Source organism: Mesoplodon densirostris, chromosome 16, assembly GCF_025265405.1.
Source record: "Mesoplodon densirostris isolate mMesDen1 chromosome 16, mMesDen1 primary haplotype, whole genome shotgun sequence".
NCBI classification, from domain to species: Eukaryota; Metazoa; Chordata; class Mammalia; order Artiodactyla; family Ziphiidae; genus Mesoplodon; species Mesoplodon densirostris.
Genome location: NC_082676.1, coordinates 6,093,954 through 6,114,097, shown reverse-complemented (window position 1 = coordinate 6,114,097; position 20,144 = coordinate 6,093,954). Strand labels below are relative to the sequence as shown.

The 20,144-nt window shown below is 52.4% G+C and overlaps 1 protein-coding gene across 1 annotated transcript in view; it reads right to left on the bottom strand.

Annotated features, from left to right (window-relative positions):
* Positions 1–20,144, bottom strand: part of BMP7 (bone morphogenetic protein 7) — an 88,067-nt gene that overhangs the window by 49,868 nt on the left and 18,055 nt on the right. Inside the window, exon 2 of the mRNA XM_060077676.1 lies at positions 5,281–5,473. Coding sequence (XP_059933659.1) covers positions 5,281–5,473 — 193 coding nt within the window. The remainder of the gene's footprint in view (positions 1–5,280; positions 5,474–20,144) is intronic.

Below are 20,144 nucleotides of genomic sequence, written 5' to 3'. Positions count from 1 at the left end.
AACTTCATCTCGACCTTGGCAGTGACTGACTCCCTGCAAGTGGGTTCTGCTGGCCCGCGGGCCCCAGGGTGTCTCACTGACCAGCTGGACCCCCTACCGGTGGGGCAGCCCTATAGGGAGAAAGCGTGGACCTGCGAGGAGAGGGCCGGGGCGGGGTGAGGCTGGAAAACGCCCAGCCTGAGTTCCACGAATGAAGCCCGTTAGCTTGCAGGACGCCCACCTCGAACAGCCTCATCTTGAGCTGGAACCGGAGTTAGAGCCAAGGGGGACAGAAGTGGGACCAGCTCCTGGAAGCCGAGCCTCGACTGGCCAGCCCCTGACCCAGGGTTCCGAGAAGGAGGGCAAGACTCCAATCCCTTCGCCGCCCCCCACCCTCCCCAGCAAGGCGACTGGAGCCAAGGCCACCATCCCCAGACCTGCCTCTCGGCCCCCACTCACCCCACAGCCGGCCAAGGGCGGCCTCTCCAGCTGCAAGTGGAGCCCAAAGGCCGTGGAAGGCCTCCAGCTCGGCTCATTATCGGAATTTAATCTGGATTCCAAGAGATCAAGAGGAGTCTGTGGAAAGTGGCGGCCACAGGGGGAGTGATGCTGAGGCCGACCCAAAGCCAGCTAAGCCCCGGCACGCCCAGGGCTTTCCTGGAGCTCAGGCAGAGGCTCGCCAGATGTCCCAGCTCCGAGCTCTGCGCAGCTGGGCGGTCGGTGTCAGGGAGGCCACGGCTCCCTTAGCAGAGGGAGCAGGGGGCCACACAGCAGGGCGGCGGGGGCGGGATCAGGACTCCTCTCGGGGTCAGATGAGCCAAAGGCCTTCTGCTTGAAGAGGATGCGTGGCCCAGGCTGTGGAAATGCAAACAAGCACTCCACCTCCAAGCAAGCTTAGGCCTCCCCCCCCATCAGAAACGGCGAAATTAAGGGATTTATCATAGAGGGCCAAGGCAGTACCACCACCCAGACCTGGAGCCCTTCATTTTCCTAAGCAGGTCTCTGCATTCCCCGTGATGGTGGTGGTGATGGTGAGGATTCTAATAGCTGGTAAACCTTTATTGAGAGCTTACTATGTTCTAAGTAAGTATGTTAATTCCCTTTATCCTCACCACAGCCCTGGGAGGTAGATTCAGTTATTATCCCCATTGTATAGAGGAGGAAACTGAGGCTCTGAGGGGTTACTACTTCCCAAGGTCACACTGGTACATAATGTTGGGATGCGAATCTACACTCTTAAAAGCTGGGTTATCCCACCTGGGGAATAACATAATAGGATCATTTTGCTTTTGGATTCAAAAACAGAGCCTACCCAGAAAAAAAAATCAGTAATTTTTTGGAAAAAATGTCAACCTTTTAACTCTTGGAGAATGAGGGCCTTGCTTCCTCCTTTCACGTATAGATAGGGGACTTCCCTGGTGGCGCAGTGGTTAAGAATCCGCCTGCCAAGGCAGGGGACATGGGTTGGGCCCTGGTCCGGGAAGATCCCACATGCCGCGGAGCAAACTAGAGAAAGCCCTTGCACAGCAACGAAGACCCGGCGCAGCCAAAATTAATTAATTAATTAATTAATTAATTTTAAAAAAAAGTATTTAGAAATATTTAGAAATCTAAAGCAAGCAGCCCCTTCCTGCCCTCCCGCTGCCTCTCGGTCCACTCTCTGCTCTGCTTTATACTTTGCACCTGCCATGTCCTCCTGCGTCTCCTCCTCTCTTTGAATGTGACCTCCTCGAGGGCTCAGACTGGGGTCTGGTCACGTCCACCATCGCCCAGCACAGCAGGTACTCAAACATTTGCTGAGGGGAGACTCGGTCTCCCAGCAAAGCCCAAAATCCCCTGAGGCAGGAATTCCCAACGCTGGCCTGAGCGTCCCCAGAGATGGCCTGTGGCCAAGCTGCTCTTCGGGGCAACCTGCCACGCCGGCCACAGAGCCACTGACAGCTGTCCTGTCCCGCCTGTCCCTCTTCCAACCGCAGTGACTCAGGCCTTCTCCCCTCCCAGGGCCTCTGGATCCACCCCATGGAGCTAAGGCAGGGCCGAGGAGGCAGCCACTTCAAACTGTTACGGGACCAGTGCCCACGAAGTCAGAAGGTTGACACAGGCAGGAGGTTGAGGGGCTGCCGGCAGGCGCTAGGGAAGCCAAAGGCTTGTGTTTCTTCTAAGGGAGGACGCAGTGGCTCACACCTGCCCCAGCATCATCATCTCCCTTCTGTCCTTCTAACAAACATGCTTGTCTCCACCTTAGGACGGTGGCCCTTGAGGCTCCCCTGAGATACTCTCCCCACACCTCATTTCCGTTCCTTCTAGTCCTTCCAATAGCCCCAGCTCAACAGGCCGTCAAGGACCACCAGTCACCTTATCTGGCCAGTGGGCCTATTTATTTGCTTATTTGTTGACTGCCCGTCTTCACCCCCTATTATGGATGGAATTGTATCTCCTAGAAAGATGCGTTCAAGTCCTACCCCTGGTGTCTCTGAATGTGACCTAATTTGGAAATAGGGTCTTTATGAATATAATTAGTTAAGTAATAAAAAGTCATGCTGGAGCAGGGCGGCCCCTAAGCCAAGATGACTGGTCTCCTTATCAGAAGAGGAGAGAGGCACACAGAGAGGATGCCAGAGCCGTGTGACAACGGAGGTGGAGATGGGAGCGGCGCAGCTGAGCGCCAGGAACGCAATCGACGGCCAGCACCAGAAGCTGGAAGAGGCAGGAAGGAACCTCCCCTGCAAATTTCAGAAGGAGCACAGCCCCGCTGACACCCTGATTTCAGACTTCCGGCCCCCAGCACTGTCAGAGAGCACATTTCTATTGTTTCAAGCCACCCAGTGTGTGGTGCTTCGTGCGGGCAGGAAACCGGTACACCCCTCACACAGAGTTGAGACGAGGTCCCTGCCCCCGTGAGCCGGGCTGGTTTATCCCAGCGGTTTAGCAGCAGTGGTTGCATAAGCAAATGGCTAGGCTCCCACGGGTCTCTCCAAATGCAGCGGCCTCTGCGCAGCCCACCAGCCCCGCGAGGGAGGCACGTGCATGCCACGCCCGTCTCGCCCGTTACTGGGTCTCCACTGCTCTTCCCAGTGCGTGGAGTGGAGCGGGCACGCACAGCAGGCGTGGGGCCGAGGGGTGGGGTGCCTCTCGCATCAAGGGCGGGGCCTGAGGATGCTCCAGACACGAAGCAAGCTCCCACGCACGTGAGGGAGGGGCCCACATCAGCAGCATCCCAGCTGACCCCAGAGACCACCGGCCAGGGAGGGCGAATGCCTTCCTGCGTGGAGAACTTGGGGGAAGAGCTGCACAGGTGACACCAGCCAACCCTTCCTGTCCTGCTCAGCCAAAGCCCATAGGGGCAGCTACATTCCTGAGGTTAAACCTCTGGATGGAGGTTTCTGAGGCGGGTTTGGGGAGCCTGCCAGGAGGTCCTGGGGTGTGAGCAGGGCTTGGCTTTTGCACAAGTGGACCGATCGAGTGCTACTGACAAATAGCCTCTGGGTACCTGCCTCGCCCCCAGTTAGTCAGCCTTCACGAGAAAAAAGTCAAACATGTGCTCTTGTTCAAGAGTCTCGGGGGATCTGTCAGAGTACAGAGCAAACATATGTTACCCTGGTGGACTGAACTCAATGCTTCTTACTGAAATTGGGTCTGGGGACCAGGGTCCAGCCCACCAGGGTGAAGTGGGGCACCTGAGTGCCTTTAGTAAGATTCGGAGGTGATTGCCAAGGCTGTCTGCTGCCCGCTCCCACTTCCGAGCCACACCCACATTCCAGAAAGGTACCATCCCCTCAGGGAGGGTCTGCCATCCTCTCTAGCAGGGGAGCAGTACAGGGCAATGCATTCCAGCGGGGGCTCTAAAATGCAAATTTAATCCACACTGAGATGCCAGGTGTCACCCATCAGACAGACTAAGATCAAAACAGTCCAACAAGAGCCCCTGCTGGGGAGCACATGGGGCCACAGGCCCCCTCTCTGTGGCTAGCAGAAATATAAATTGACATAACCTCCGAAGGGAGCAGTTCAGCAAAATCTATCAGAGTCACCGATGTATGTGCCCCCAGACCCCACAATTCTATTTCTAGAACTATATCCGACTGATAGACAAGCACATGTGTTATACGCCCCACCCACACCGTCTATAATTCGGAAAAATTAAGAATCCACCTTGTGCACGCAGGAAACTGGCTAAGTACCTTAGAGCACAACCCACACGATTGGAGACGTGGGGTGGTGAAAAGAACAAGGATGCCCCCTGGGAAGGGACAGGGAAGGATGGTCAAGGTTTACTGTCAAGATGGTCAAGGTTTCGTGATAGAAGTAGGTGCAGGAGAGACTCTATGACGAGATACCATTTGTGAAAAGATTTAAACGCACACATATATTTGCTGATTTGAGACAACGCAAGAAACTGGGGGCAGAGGCAGCTAACGAAGGCAAAACACTGGAAACTCTCAAGAAAAGCTTGGTTTTCTTAGTATTTAAGATGACCTTCCAAATGACAGTGCTTGCCAAGCCAGGTGCTGAGCGTCGCTATGTCCCCAAATGTGCTACGAGGTCCCCTTTCCCGCTGAAGACGCCAGGACAGCCCAGCCGAAGGGGTCGTCCACGCCACCTTTCTTCTGTTATGAGGAGTGGCAGCCGGTGCCGGTGGCAGTAAAAGTCCGACAGCCCGCGACGTCCAAAAACCCAGCCACCAGGCAGCACCACCTCGGGACTGCAGGATGTCCCTGTTAGAAGTTCCAGCCCATTCCCTTAGCCTTCTCACCTCTCAGAGGACTTTGAAACGAAATGGAAGGGTCTCAAGAAATTAAAGTCCTTCAACACAAGCTTTTGGTTCCTGACCTCAAGATTCCTGGAAGGCTGAGAGTTCTCTGCCTGTTTATTTTTGATTTGGGGATTTTTATCCCCTAGCATTTTATTACAAATGGCCACTTTCACTGGTGGCCTGACATCACATGCTGGGTTTCAGTGATGGACGGGAGAGAGGCAGACCGTCAGAAACGCTTCTCCTCTTCCTCGTTCCCTCCAAACACAGGCTGACCCAGACAACCCATAATTACCCACGGGGGCCACCCAATCCCAGGCTCACCTGACTGTCCCCTATTCCTAACTCGATCTGCTGACGGTGATAGTTTTAAGAGGTGGAGACATACACCATACACCATCTTTAAAAAAAGATACTCCATCCAGGGCACGTGGCTGGTGCTCCACGGGGGGAGCGGTCATGACCAGTCTGGTCGCATCCTCTAGCCACCAGCTCCTCTGTAGCTGAAGAAGCTCAGGACCTCTCCCAGGCACCAGTACAGCACCCACCTGCCCAAGTGTTCCTGCAGCACCTGGTAAACGCTGATCCGGAACGTCTCGTTACTGAAGTGTTCCCGGATGTGGTCCTTGTAGATCCGGAATTCGGCTGCAGTCACCGCTTCCCCTTCTGGGATCTTGGAAAGATCAAACCGGAACTCCCGGTGGTGGTAGCGTGGGTGGAAGAACTCTTTGTCGTGTTCCACTGGAAAGGGGAGAAAACACACATCGGCACCAAAAGCTCATTAGTGACTGGGGTTCACTCTCCCAGCTCAGAGCCCAAGCATCTTGCCTAAGCTCGATGGAGACTTGCCCAGAGCCGGTGACCCCTGGTGATGACTGCCCGTTCCAGGCTGCTCTGCAGCAGACTACAGGTCGCAGGCTCAGACCCCATGGTCACCTTGGACAATAAGAACAATGAACTCTGCATCAACTTGCTGGGGAGAGTGGGGTACCGACCAAGTCATCCCAGAGGCCCTGGACAGGCTTGGGTTCCGGGGACTCAGGCCTGGGCTCAAATCCAGACTCAGCCACTACCTAGCTGGGTGGGCTTAGACAAGTGCCAGGTAAGCTAGCCGGACCTCAGTTTCCTTATCTGAAAAATGGGAATAATAATCCTCCTTCATGGGTTGTTGTGAGAGTTAAGTGATCTAAGTCATATATATAGCTTAACCACTGGAAGGGATGGATAGCTGTGAGCTACAGTGTAAACAGCAACCTTACTATGCCTGTCATGGGTTACCTTAGGCCAGTGGTGCTCAGCCCTGGCTGCATGTGAGAATCACCGTGGGGACTTTGAGAAAACATGGATGCCCTAGCCCAGTGGGGGCTGGTAAATGTTTAATAACTGGCTCTCTAGGACCCGATCTGTGGTGTTTGCCAATTTTCATCTTGGAAGATTTCAAGCTACCAAAGTGAAGTCACTGAGGACAGTGGTGGGCAGACGGGCACAAAGTGGGCTCCAGCACCCTGCCCCTCTCGGAACCCAATGAATCATTATCTTTGGGGAGGGGGCCCAGAAACCTGTACTTTTTAAAGCACCCCAGATGTCTCTAATAGCAGCCAGGGTTTACAAGCACAGCCTTAGACAAAAAGCAGAAAAAGAGGTGAATGGCAGCGTCTTGGCAGGGAGAGTGGGGGGTTTGGAAAAGGACTTCAGGACAAAACAAGGTAAAGGGACCAAGCCCTTCTCCCTTATACCAGCAGTGATACTAGACTAAGCCATTATGTCCACTTCATAGACGGCGAACACCAAGATGGATATAAGTCCAAGAACAATGCTTGTGGGAGCGGGCCCCTGGTTCCCAAGGATCATGCATCCTTTGGACTAACATGGAGCAGCAAGAAGGTGAGCATCATCTGTGTTGCAAAGATGCAGGATGGCCAAGCCCAGGTGGGTCTGCAGCATCTGCAGATACCCTTCATCTCCTGGGAAATACAGCCCAATCTCCACTTCCTGCCTCGGGGGTGGGGAACCAGAGAGACAGGGAGGGAGAGTGCAACCAGCTTGGCCAGAAGGGAGGAGAAACGTGACCAGCGAGCTTCAGCTTTCTGAGCTGGAAAGCCCTCAGGCTGGGTGGGTTAGGGCTGCCCCAGGTACAAGCAGGACGTGAATGCGTGAGTGCCTTTGAGGCAGGAGGCTGACAGCACCGGCCGCCCAAAGGCCCTTTAAAAAACCAAAAGTCGGGCCTCCCTGGTGGCGCAGTGGTTGGGAGTCCGCCTGCCGATGCAGGGGATGCGGGTTCGTGCCCCGGTCCGGGAGGATCCCATGTGCCGCGGAGCGGCTGGGCCCGTGAGCCATGGCCGCTGGGCCTGCACATCCGGAGCCTGTGCTCCACAACGGGAGAGGCCACAGCAGTGAGAGGCCCGCGTACAGCAAAAAAAAAAAAAAAAAAAAAAAAAAAAAACCAAAAGTCTGTTTTAAACCTTAGTAATATGACTGGCCCAGGGCGTTTCCACTTTGATTTATGGAGAAGGTGAGGAGGCTGGGTCTACTGCGGCAGCCTCTACGAAGTGCCACCCACTGGGGATCACGCGAGCCTCGGGAGGGGACCCCAGGGCAAGGGGGCCTCTGTCACTAGGGAAATGACCCGGGCCAGTCTTGGTCACCCTTCTAGCTCATTCAGCCCTCATGTCACCCTAGGAGGTGAGCCCAATGCCGCGTTGGTAGGGGGAGGGGTGCACCTGAGACCCAAGAGGCGTGGTGTGGCCTCCCAGGGTCGGGGAGCTGGGGCTCAAAGCGAGGTCCCACCCACCCCGAGGCCTTAACCACACACCTCAGTGGCAGTGCTCACAGCTCAGCAAGGGGAGTTCCTCTGCGTGTCTGTCAGAACGTTTTCACTGCCTTACAACATACGTGTTGTACGTGCACAACCATAGGGGTGCAGGTCAGTGAACTGTCACAGTGAATCCACCGTGGGACCTTCTCCCAGATCAAGAAACAGAACATCGCCAGTGCCCCCTTCCTCTCCCCCCAGCTTCTCAAACCAGAGGTTAGTTTTGCTTGTTTCTGAACATTTTAAACAGGGGGTAATACAGTATCTATTCTTCTGTGCCAGGCTTCTTTCCCTCAACGGCGTCTGTGCGATTCATCCACGTTGCTGTGGACGTTCATTCCTCCGCGTTGCCGTATAATATTCCACAGTTCGATGACAGCCCTGTTCTCGGATCCGTCCTACAGGACACGGGCATTTGGGTAGTTTCCAGTTTGGGGCTCTGAGAGCAGTGCTGCTGTGCAGAGCCGGGCACCCGTGTTTCCGGGGGGCGGGCACACCCAGAGTGGAGCTGTGCGTGTGCGCGAGCACGCCCGAGCACTTTTAAGTACGGGGGGCGGGGGTGATGGAAGAAGACAAGTCTGTCCTGTCAAAGACGTGGGCACAGTCTGGGGATAACTCCTGTTCTCCTCAGGTACTTTTCTGCAGGGGACTCTGGGTGGGGGGCTGAGGGGAGGTGACAACTCCTGGAGAGAATCCCTGCGCCCCAGCGAGCAGCCGGAGGGTGCCCCCCTGACCCCCGACCCCTGAGCTCGCTCGCAGTGCACTCAGCCGCGTCGCCCCCAGCCCCAGCACCCCACCCAAGCCAAGGTCACCAGAGACCACCCACAACCAAATGGAAAGGACACCCTATGGTCACCATTTTGCTGGACCTCCAGGGAGCAGCAGCCAACACGTGGCTCTTCCAGCCCCGGCAAACCTTGCCTTTCTGCAGTGCCCTTCACTGTGAACACATAGCTGTCTCCCGCCCACCCCACCCCATCCTTCTGGCCACTCCTTGAAACATCCCCTTAGATATTTCCATTTAGAGGAGTTGACATGCAGCTAAGGAACATCAGGAGTGGTCCCCCACGCTGACAGACTACACAGACACAGTCTCCATTTCCAACCGTCTTCCCTTCTCCCTCAGCGGAGCCAAACCCCCAAAGGCCAGAAAGAACCCCTGAGGTGTGCGATGCTCCAATATTCAGCGAGCAAGCCTGCTTCGTGCCATTGTGCACAGGAGCCTTGGGCACAGTGCCTGGGACTCAGCGAGACCCCGACAGACCCCGGTGCCCCTGCTCCCAGCGCAGGGACAGGCCATGCCTCACCACAGCTCCTACTGGCAACAACAGCCACCAACCCAAGCAGAGAATGGGACAGTGGACCCCCGATTTACAAGTGAAGATGGCTGATGAACCCAGAAGTGCAAAAAGGCACGTGCTCCGTGACGGTTCTCGCATTGAGCACTCTTGGCCATCACGGGATGGATCCAGGCGAGGCAGGATTGAGCCCCATTTGACAGATGAGGAAACTGAAGCTCAGGGAGGAAAGGTAACTTGCTCAAGGCCACAAGTTAGGTGAGTGCCTGAGCTCCGAAACCCCACTCTTGACCTTTACACTCCCTGGAGCCGGGTGGCCTGAGTTCAGACCTCAGCTGTGCGCCGCTTGTGGTCTTGGCCCAGTTACTTAACCTCTGTGCGTGTCCCCTTCCTCCAGGGATATAACACTGGTCCTTTCTCATAGGGAAGATCACAGGAAGCGGCACTTACAACAGTGCCTGGCAAATGGGAAGTAATTTGCATTGGTCATTTTTATAGGGCCTGTCAAACAATGAGCTGTAAGAGTGACCGTCAGTACAGAAAAAATAATATGTGCGTGTGGGTATTTACATAGTTCAGCTATGATAACTTTATTTGAAAAAAATTACAATAGATCAAACAGAAAAGAAATGTTTGGATAAGCATGACATTAACACAGGTACAATCACTAAAGTCACAGGCAATGAAGAAAGAAAACACTGATATATAATCACAAATATAGTTTGTTGCAGCAGGTGTATATGTAACTTTTTTTAACTGTGTAAGATAAAACGTACCTTAACTGCTAAGACAGTTAAGATATCAGGGTTATAAGGTTTCTTTTTAAAAAAAAGATAAATGGATAAAGTGTCCAACTAAATTTCTTGCAAACATTTACAGGCTCTTTGGCATGGCTTCCTAAGTGAATTTCTTTCATTAATCATTTTAAGACAATGAGAGGCATGAACCATGTCATTATTCTGTTCTTCCTGAAACCTACATAATCTTGTGATTTGTCAAAGAAAAAACAGTCATTTTTTAAAAGAAGAGCAGCAACTCATTCAAAGTTCAAAGCAAATCCCAAATCTCCTCTTCCCGAGGTTTCCATTTTATATGGAAACCGCTCCACCGTGTGGAATCTACACCATTTCAGTCTCAAGATGGCATAACAGTCACCACTAAAGCAGATGGAAACATGCATGTATTTTAGGGAGAAAACTGTCTTCACACTTTGTTTTTGTTACTTTGTTGTTACATTACTGTAGTTGATAACCCCAGACCCGAGTTTTAAAATAAATGTCTAGAGTGATATCTCCCTGAGCCCATTAAGGAAAGCAACCTAAGGAAACCCAGAACCTAGGAAACCAGCTTTTTCTCCCACTGCCCTTTATATTCTAGAACACCACTGACGGAGAGAATTCATAGGAATGAACAAAGGACTTTCATCTTCAAAAGATTAAAAAAGTCCAAACCTCTGAGACCAAAAGCTAAGTCCAGGGCTTCCCTGGTGGCGCAGTGGTTGAGAGTCCGCCTGCCGATGCAGGGGACACGGGTTCGTGCCCCGGTCCGGGAAGATCCCACATGCCGCGGAGCGGCTGGGCCCGTGAGCCATGGCTGCTGAGCCTGCGCGTCCGGAGCCTGTGCTCCGCAACGGGAGAGGCCACAACAGTGAGAGGCCCGTGTACCGCAAAAAAAAAAAAAAAAAAAAGCTAAGTCCAAAGAAAATAGATTCCAGAAAAACCATCCTGACAGCAACCAGCTTCACAAGACTGTCCCCAAAGCCGATTCTGGTGTCCTTCTTTTACAAAAGCCTGAAATAATAACCCCAAAGCTGGCCCTGGGAGGGCAAATTTTGGGCTGGAGGGTGCCAATAAAGGGTAGAGGCAGGTGGAACAGGAGGCCACTGACCTGGGTATCCCCTCTCATGACCCTCTGACATGTCAGGCAAGACCTCTGCCCCACATACAGGTCAAGCCTGATCCCCAAGCATCACCCAAGAGCGTTTGCCTCCTCTCAGCACCTAGGGTTTCTCCTCCCATTTACAGTCACACGATATGTACAAGTGTGTCCGTCACTGAGTTAGGGTCCTCTGCACAAGTGGATTACGATAACCAAAGGCAGCTTGCCATGCAGACTCGCAGGGGGCAGCAGGCATTTAAAGGGTACCTAAGTGGGGCTTCCCTGGTGGCGCAGTGGTTAAGAATCCACCTGCCAGTGCAGGGGACCCGGGTTCGAGCCCTGGTCTGGGAAGAATCCACATGCCGTGGACCAACTAAGCCCGTGAGCCACAACAACTGAGCCCACGTGCTGCAACTACTGAAGCCCGCGCACCTGGAGCCTGTGCTCTGCAGCAATGAGAAGCCTACACACCGCAACGAAGAGCAGCCCCTGCTTTCCACAACTAGAGAGAGCCCGGAGCAGCAACGAAGACCCAATGCAGCCAAAAATAAATAAAATTAAAAATAAAATAAATAAAGGGTACCTAGGTGGAGGTTTCCAGAGCCATGCTTTATAGAACTGTATTTAACACCCTAAAAATTAGGGGTATGCCCCCCGATATACACATACTGATGTGCATACATGATAATACACAAAGAAAAATGAATACAATAAATTCTTATACACATGAGAAAAGAGCTATAAAAGATGCAATATTTCTCCTGCTCCCTAAGGGTTCATTCCGTGCTGAGGCACAGCTCACTGTGACGTCACAGTAGGTGCCACGTTCACGCCATCTCTTCCTCTTGGAGAGCTTCATCGTGGCTCTTGCAGTCAAGCCAAATGGTCCCAAGGGAGCTGCCATCTTGTCCCATGACCTACTTCTCCAGAGTTGAGGGATGGGAGGGAACAAGCCCCAAGCTGGGCCAAACACAAGATTGCTTTTATTTTTACTGGCACCTGGTGGGAAAGAGCCCCGTTTGTTTTCTCTGCCTTAAACCCTAAGGATGTAATGTGGCACCCTGGGCAGCCACACACCACCGCCGCGCAGAGAAAGCTGGCCGGTGAGAAAGAAGACTCCAGGCAAGCAGGACAGAGCTCAGAATTAAGGGGGAATAAGCCTTCCAGGCTCGACCCCCTGGCCTGGTGTTCCCATCCTTCCTGAAGTCTGAGGTTTCAGCTCTTCTAATTTGTGAGTCACGTGGAGACCCTTCAGACAAGTCCCGTGTAAGCTAATTAGAGTCAGGTTGCTGTCCTTTGCAACCAAGGCAGTTCTGAGCAAAACAATCGAGCCCAATTATATACACACCCAGAAATGGATGGGCAGGAGACACACCCAGGTAACAGTGGGGATGTCCAGGTGACCATGTGCCGTGAAAGCTGCTTTCTTCAGACGTGGATAATTTCCAAGTATAGGATGACCCCCTGACCGAGCTCTGGGAACAGGGGCAATGACGTCTCGATCGTGTGCCTCCAGCACCCCGCCCAGCCTGATGCTTCGTGGGGCTCCACTCGTCTATCGGAGTCAATATGTTACTTCGCGTCATCCTCTACTAGCCTTTAAGTCAACTAGTTTATCGATAACATACATGCAGTAAAGCACACAGATCCTACGTGTTCAGGAAGTCTGGTGAAATTTCTCAATGCAAACGCACCCAGAGCAGGACACGGCACATTCGTTACTAGCACCAAAGACACCCCCCCGGGCCCCTCCCCAACACCAGCCCCGTGCTCAACCCCAAAGGTGACCATCATCCGAACACCCAACACCACAGACTCACTGTGCCTGCCTGGGGCTTCCCCTTCTGTCTGTGCTTCCTTCGCTTCACTGCATCCGCGCGCACCCTCTGTGGCTATGCGGAGCGGTCATTCACTCATTTCCACTGCCGTATTGGACCCCATTGTATGAATAGGCCACTGCTGATTTTTCTATGGGCATTTGGGGAGTTTCCAGTTTGCGACTCTTACAAGGCGGGCTACAATGAACATCCTTCCTTTTGGTGACCACAATTCTATTGGGGAAACACCTTGAAGCAGGACTGGGGATGGACAGAAGTCAAAGACTGGTCAAGGGCAAAAGCAGTTTGAAGAAGGGAAATCGAGAAGGGCTCCCCAGTGCTGGCTAGGAATGCCTCATGGGCAATAATGATGCCAGTGGTGGATATAAGCACAGGAGGAAGAACTCCACAGGTGAAGGAGGAGGCAAGAAAACACGTGTGGATGCAGAAAGCTGAACCTGAGGTGACCTGTGGGAAATCCAAGTGGGAAATTTGACTGGACAATTGAATGTCCAGTTGGGGGCTGGTGAATTGCACGTATGCATCTAGTCTTGTGGGAAAAATGCACCTCCAATGAGAAAGATGAGCACCGCCTCGGACCACTACTTGGGGGCTGTGGTGGGAGATGGAAAACACGACCACCGCAAGACCTCGGTCCAGGGGAAGGAACAGGACCAGAGACACAGGCAAGATAAGATGACCAGATGGTAGCCAGAGTCAGATAACAGCGATGGGGAGACCGCACACGGGATTTGATCGTCGGCTGCTTAGAGACCCCAGGAAGGGGTAATGGTGGAGACAGCCGTGCAGAAAAGGCAAAAAGAGCAAGACCATGGCCAGTTGCAGAGGACAGACATTTGCATCGTGGAGGGGGGACTGTCAGCCCGCACAAAGCTGCCTTCATTCCCTTCTTGAGCCGGTCTCCCGTCCAGGGCTAGGAAGGCCTGACAAATAGTAGCAAGTTAATGGCCCAGTTAGCTGTTCCTTCCAAAATTTCATGGTTTTTAGAAAAAGCTTAGTTAACTTTCCAGACTCTGCGGTCCTCTCACTGTCCCCAAAAGATGCCGCCAAACTATGAGAGAGGACTAACTATTTTATAAGCAAAGTGACACTTTCCAAGTAAAAACTGCAAGTCCAGCATTAGAAGTCTGCTCTTGACTCAGCGTCCGGTTTCCCTGAGCTCAGACTGGACCACGAGCTCCAGTTATGGGCTGGGAGCAGACCCCTGAACGCCTTTCACGAGGCTCTGAGAACCGACCAAAGTCCAAAATATAACCAGAAACGAGAGCTGAGTTTTCAAAGACCCTTGACTTCTTAGGATCCTGTGGCCCAGCATCCCCCCACCCTGATTCCACTCTGAAACTTTCACCCCAGGCTCCTTCCTGTCCTACGGGGATACAATTCATCCAGAAGGTTCTGGCACACGCCAGAATTCACTGGAGCTGATGTTACCAAGGCTGCTGTCGCTCGGCGATTTATGGCTCTGCAGCTCCAGGGACGTGAAATTTGATGATGGCTCTTCATTCATTCCAAGATTTACACGGCAAGATTAAGGAGCTTGAAAAAGCCGCCAGAGGCATGCCATAAATTGGGCGTCCTAGAGAACTGAAGAGACATACCGATGACCCTAACAGGATAATGTTCTCTTAATAACATGAGCGTTGATACACTGTGCTGCTCTTACAGAAGAAGGGAGACGGTCCTAAACAGAGAGAAGAGGAAAACTGCATCAAAGTCTAACATGATAAACACTGCCAAGAACATATTTCGGTGTCTCCTCACCCCCACTGTATTCATTCTACAAGTATTTCTTGACCGCCCGCTCTGGGGGAAAGAGCCCTCTGTGGACCTGCTAGAGGTGAGAGGTGGATAAAAGCTCACTTGGATTGCACCTCTGTCACCTACCCAACCCCTGAGCTAGGTAACAGCCACCGTTTTAAAATTTTTATTTTTAATTGTGGTAAAAATACACACAACATAAAATCTGCCATCTTAACCATTTTAAGGTGTACAGTTCGGTCGCGTTCAGCCCATTCACGTGGCTGTGCAAGCAATACGCAGAACTCTTCTATTCTTGCAAAACTGAAACTCTGGCCCCATTACACACCTCCCCATTCTGCACCCACCCCATCCCCTGGCATCCACCAGTCTACTTTCGGTCTCTATGACTTTGACAGCTCTCTGTACCTCGTACAGTGGAATCACACAGTATTCATCCTTTTGTGGCTGGCTTCTTTCACTGTGCCCAATGTCTTCCAGGTTCATCTATGTTGTAGCATGCTTCAGAATTTGTTTCATTTTCAAGGCTGAATAATATTCTATTGTGTGGATACCCTAACGTTTTGTTTATGCAGTCATCTGTCAGGGAGCACTTGGCCTGCTTCCACCTTTTGGCTCTTGTGAATAATGCAGTTACAGATATGGGTGTGCAAATCTCCCTTTGAAACCCTGCTTTCCATCCTTTTGGATATATGCCCAGAAATGGAATTCCTGTATCATATGGTACTTCTACTTTTAATTTTTTGAGGACTTATCATACTGTTTTCCATAGAGGCTGTACCACTTTACATTCCCACCAACAGCACACAGAAGTTCCAACTAGTCCACATTCTCTCACCCCAGCACTTGTTATTTTCTGACGATTTGTTTTGTTTTGATAGCAGCCATCCTAACGATATGAGGAGGACGGGTACCATTATTATCAAAGCCCTCCCACTGGCCTGGATACCACATCACATGTGTCACACACACATCATTTCCTCGAATCCTTATAAAACCCCCACTCAGAAGTAAGCACGTACATTGTGTCCATTCTACAGATGAGGACACTGAGGCTCAGAGAGGTCAAGTCACTTGCCCACGGCCACACAGCTGGTCTGAATGCTTCACCACTTGGCCACACTCTCTCCCTCATGCCGGGAGCCACCGCCAACCTCTTAGCCATGGAGACGATTAAATAAAGACATCCCTGAAGTATACACCAAGCTCTCAGCACACACGACGCAGTCACAACATTAATCTCCTTAAAAGCTAAACTCAGGGCTTCCCTGGTGGCGCAGTGGTTTGAGAGTCCGCCTGCCGATGCAGGGGATACGGGTTCGTGCCCCGGTCCGGAAAAGATCCCACATGCCTCGGAGCGGCTGGGCCCGTGAGCCATGGCCGCTGAGCCTGCACGTCCGGAGCCTGTGCTCCGCAACGGGAGAGGCCACAACAGTGAGAGGCCCGCGTACCGCAAAAAAAAAAAAGCTAAACTCAAGAGAGCGAGGACTCTGTATCCCACTCAGGTCCCCCTCTGGTTTGTAAATGCTGCTCCTGCTGGTGTTAGAGTCACCCCGAGGGAGGCTGACTGCTTGAAGGTGGTGTAGCCTTAACCCGTCTCCCCATCCTCCCTACCCAGCCCCACAAATCAGGGGGCGGGGCCCCGCCCGACAGAGGGCACACAAGCGGCATTGTCTCCCCTGAGCTGCCGCTTCAACTCTCGAACTTTCCACCAAATGCTTTGGCTGCCAGCAAGACCACCTGGAGCCCCAGCGCCGGGCGCTCCGAGAGGGTCTTCGGAGACACTGCCTCCTTGTTAGACGCAGGGGGCCGCGTCCCGAGCCGCGGGTGCGGAGGCGAGCCCGCTGGCGGCCAGGCGCTTTGTCATAAGCGTGGCAGCCGCGCAGATGTGGAGGGGGTGGAGCGGAGAATTGCTGCCCCTCGAGATTAAACACCCCGGCGTCAACATGTGTGCGCTGTTGCCGGAACAATGTTATCATTGTGAATTGAATGGACCAAAGGTTTTAGGGGATGGGGCGGGGAGTCGGAGAAAAGATGGGTTTAATTATCTCTAGGGCCAAAGCCAGTTGTTTGCCTAAAAAGCCCCAGACGCTGGTAGAGCTGAAAAGAAAAACAGGCTGTGAGCTTACATCAACCTTTCCGCCATAAATCGAGGCAGCCATCCTTCACCCAGGGGTACCCCGTCTCCCCAGAGCGGGACCTCTGGGTCCCCACCCCATCCTTAGCTAATTGAAAATGAGGGGAAAGAAAGGAAACTAGTTACTATTTCAGCTAAACTAGTGATTCTTAGCCAGGGGCACTTTTGTCCTCCCCTCCCCTCCCCAGGGGCTCTTGGGCAATGCCTGCATTCCTTTTTGTTTGTCACAGCTTAGGGAGCATGTGCTACTGGCGTCTGGTGGGTAACGGCCAGGACACTGCTAAACATCCTACAGTGCACAGGACAGCCCCCGACTACAGGGGGTGGTCCAGCCTCAACTGTCAACCACGCCGAGTTGAGAATCCGGGAGCTAACAGACACACAAGCCGCATGAGAGCCAGGCGGTTTCGGTCCCACCTGGGCTCTCAATCGGCTGGGTGGGACCCCGAGCTCCGTGGGCCTCAGTTCTTCCCTCAGTAACAAAGGAATGGATTTAATTGGTCTGAAGTTGCCTTTCGCTTCTGTTAGGTTGTACCATAAAAAGTTGTGACATTTCCACCAATTTTGACCTATATGTAGTTTGACCTAAACTTTGAATTCTGCATCTGCACGGTCCAGTAGGGCAGCCACTAACCGCATGTGTCTACTGAGCACTTGAAATGTGGCCGGTGTGGCAGTGTTTACATTTATTTCCATGTCATCAGTTTAAATGTGCCCAGGGCCGCCTGTACTGGACGGCAGATACAGAACATTTCCATCATCAGGGAACGTGCTATTGGACAGCGCTGCGCTGTAGCCTCAGCGCACTGGTTTCTGATAGCAGCATGACGACATAAAGAGCTTATCACAAACCAGGGTCCAAATACGTGTTCTCAGAGAGACGGGGAGGTTCTTCCTCAAAAACAGGTTCCCAGTGTGAGAAATTCCATGGAAGCAGGGAGAACTTAATCCCGGAGCTGTGGGAGAGGCCTGCGACGGACGCTGGTGGCCCCTGGGCTCTCGGTTCCATCTGTAAAACAGGAATGACGACCCCTGCCCCAGTCACAGGGCCACCTGGGAGCTTGTCACTTGCTGAGTGACATCAGGCTGGGTAATCATCAGACCCAGCAAGTTCAAGGGCTCTGCTTCAGGCCCACCCGGCCCCGAGACCCCTTCCCCTCCGCTGAGCCGGGCCGTTCAACTCCCTCCCAGCCGCCCCTCCCCATTCATTTCTTTCCTAGGGCTTAAGGAAGTGACTGGTTGGCCCGTTGACCTGTTTATTAATCATCTTCTTTTCTAGGTTTTAACTCCCAGAGTAAGACCTGAGAGAAGGCAGGTACAGAACCTAAGAGGCTTGAACGTGGATCCAGGCTGGCGGGGGAGTCCCGGCCCTGCCACCCACGGGGCGCTTGGGCAAGTTACTCCTCATCCGTCAAATGCGAGGATGATGAGAATAACATTGACTTCACTGGGTCGGTGTAGGATTAAAACAGACCAGGGATCCTCAAGCTCCGGCGTGTTCCAGAATCACCGGGGAGCCTGTTAAAACACAGACCACCGGACCGACTCCCAGTATTTGTAACATGGGAGATCTGGGGTGGGGCCCAAGAACTTGCACTTCTAACAGGTTGTCAGGAGATGCCAATGCCGCTGGTCCAGGGACCCCACTTTGAGAACCACCAGAATAGAGCCCGTCCGTGGAGTCCTTGGTGTGCAGAAAAGTCTTGAACAATGTCAGCTCTGATTATTTTGTTGTTCTCCACTGTTCCATCCACCATACTCACTTGCCTGGCACTTGGCAGGTTCTCAAGTATCTCAGTGAACAGTCTTTGGAAACTTTCCCCCCGGGTTCCCTTAGGAGGGCAGAAAAGCCCCTCTCGGTCTCACTCAGCTCTAGAAGCAGCAGAGAAGTGGGGTTGAGATGGGGCCCTATGGCCTGGGTTCAGACTCGGACTCTGCCAATCACCAGCAGTGACTCAGGACAAGTTAACCCATCTCTGGGAGGCTTAGCTTCCCCTTCAATAAAATGGGGACATGAAGAGGTCCCCAGTTATGGGGCCGTCATGAGAATTCAAGAAGACAGAGGCCAGCGATCATGGGACATGACAAGGACAAGCGCCAGGCCAGAGGAGGCCCCGGGAGCGGCCGGGGGTGGGAGAGGCAGTGCGGGAAGCCCACGCACCCCTCCCCAGGACAGGAGGGTGCCTGCTCAGACCTTCCCCCAAAGCAGCCAGAGACTCCTGGGTCAGCTGGGCAGGCACAGCTGGTTTAAGGTATTTTAGAAGCAAATCAAATCAAATGAGAATTTATAATCCTTCCTGAGGTCTGGGTTCCATCAACCTAAACTCATTAGGTTAGAGCAGTGCAGGTGCAGCTAAGGAAGAGATTGTTCTGCGTTTCCTTCATGCTGGACTCCCATCTCCCTTTCACAATAAGAGTCTTCTCTAAACCCCATACTTGGAGCAAAACACTCATCACAGAGGCATCAGCGTCCACTTCTGCAAATAGGACTGTAAGGAGATGCTCAGAAGCCGCCCCGGGGGCTTGCAGGGGGAAGTTTGGTGGAAACCAGCAAACTTCAAGACCCTCATTCATTTCACGCTCATATTGCAACAAACTGAACTTGACTTCCCAAGCTGAACTATCAAAACACCCTTAAAACTGCATTTTTGTCCCTTGAACCTATTTCTGGTAAGTGAAGGAGAATCCGAGGTCAAACCAAACAATGGTTCTGAAATTACAGTTTGGATTCTCTGTTGAATGTAACCGGCAGAGCGGCAAACAGATTTCCAAAGTGAGTCTCCTCTGGTTTACGTGAAACAGGTCTAAATGGGGTCATCTTTCCAAATAATTGGAAATGATTGGTAGTGATTTAAGGGAACACTTGTACAATTAACTGGATAAAGTTTTAAAACAGGCGACACTAGTCTATGGCGTTAGAAGACAGGATGGCAGTCGTCCTTGGGTGAGGCTGTGAGGGGGCTTCTGGTAGCTGGTCACGTTCTGTTTTTTGTTCTGGGCACTGGTACCTGGGTGTGTTCACTTTGTGGAAATTCCTAACTGTTCTAGATTCGTGCACTGTTCTGTACACAAGTTAAACTTCAATAAACAGTTTTATTAACAATACGTATTGGCTGGCTTTATCCATCTCCAGTTGTACTCAAGAAGTATCTGTCACCATAGTCCCCCTATGGTAAGAGATACAATTTTATACCAGCTGCTTGGGGAAAAGATACTAACACCTTTATCAATTTTAAGACATCTTGGTTTCAGAAGCGTCAATAATCAAAGAAATGGGATATTATGCCTAAAGCACCTAATTGGGAAATGTGTATGTGGCATCCTACTGCCCTGACCTATGACCCTCCCGTTAGCAAGGCTGTTTATTCACCTGCTCCAAACCCATCCTTCAAGCCTGAGGAGCAGCTCGGGATCAAGTTTAAGAGGGAGGGCTCAGTAACTGGACCTCCAAATTCAAATACACTTTCTGGGCCAGCTACTTACTTCTCTGTGCTCAGTTTTCCCATCTCTAAAATAAGAAGAGGGGCTTCCCTGGTGGCGCAGTGGTTGAGAGTCCGCCTGCTGATGCAGGGGACGCGGGTTCGTGCCCCGGTCCGGGAAGATCCCACATTCCGCACGGAGCAGCTGGGCCCGTGAGCCATGGCCGCGGAGCCTGTGCTCCACAACGGGAGAGGCCACAACAGTGAGAGGC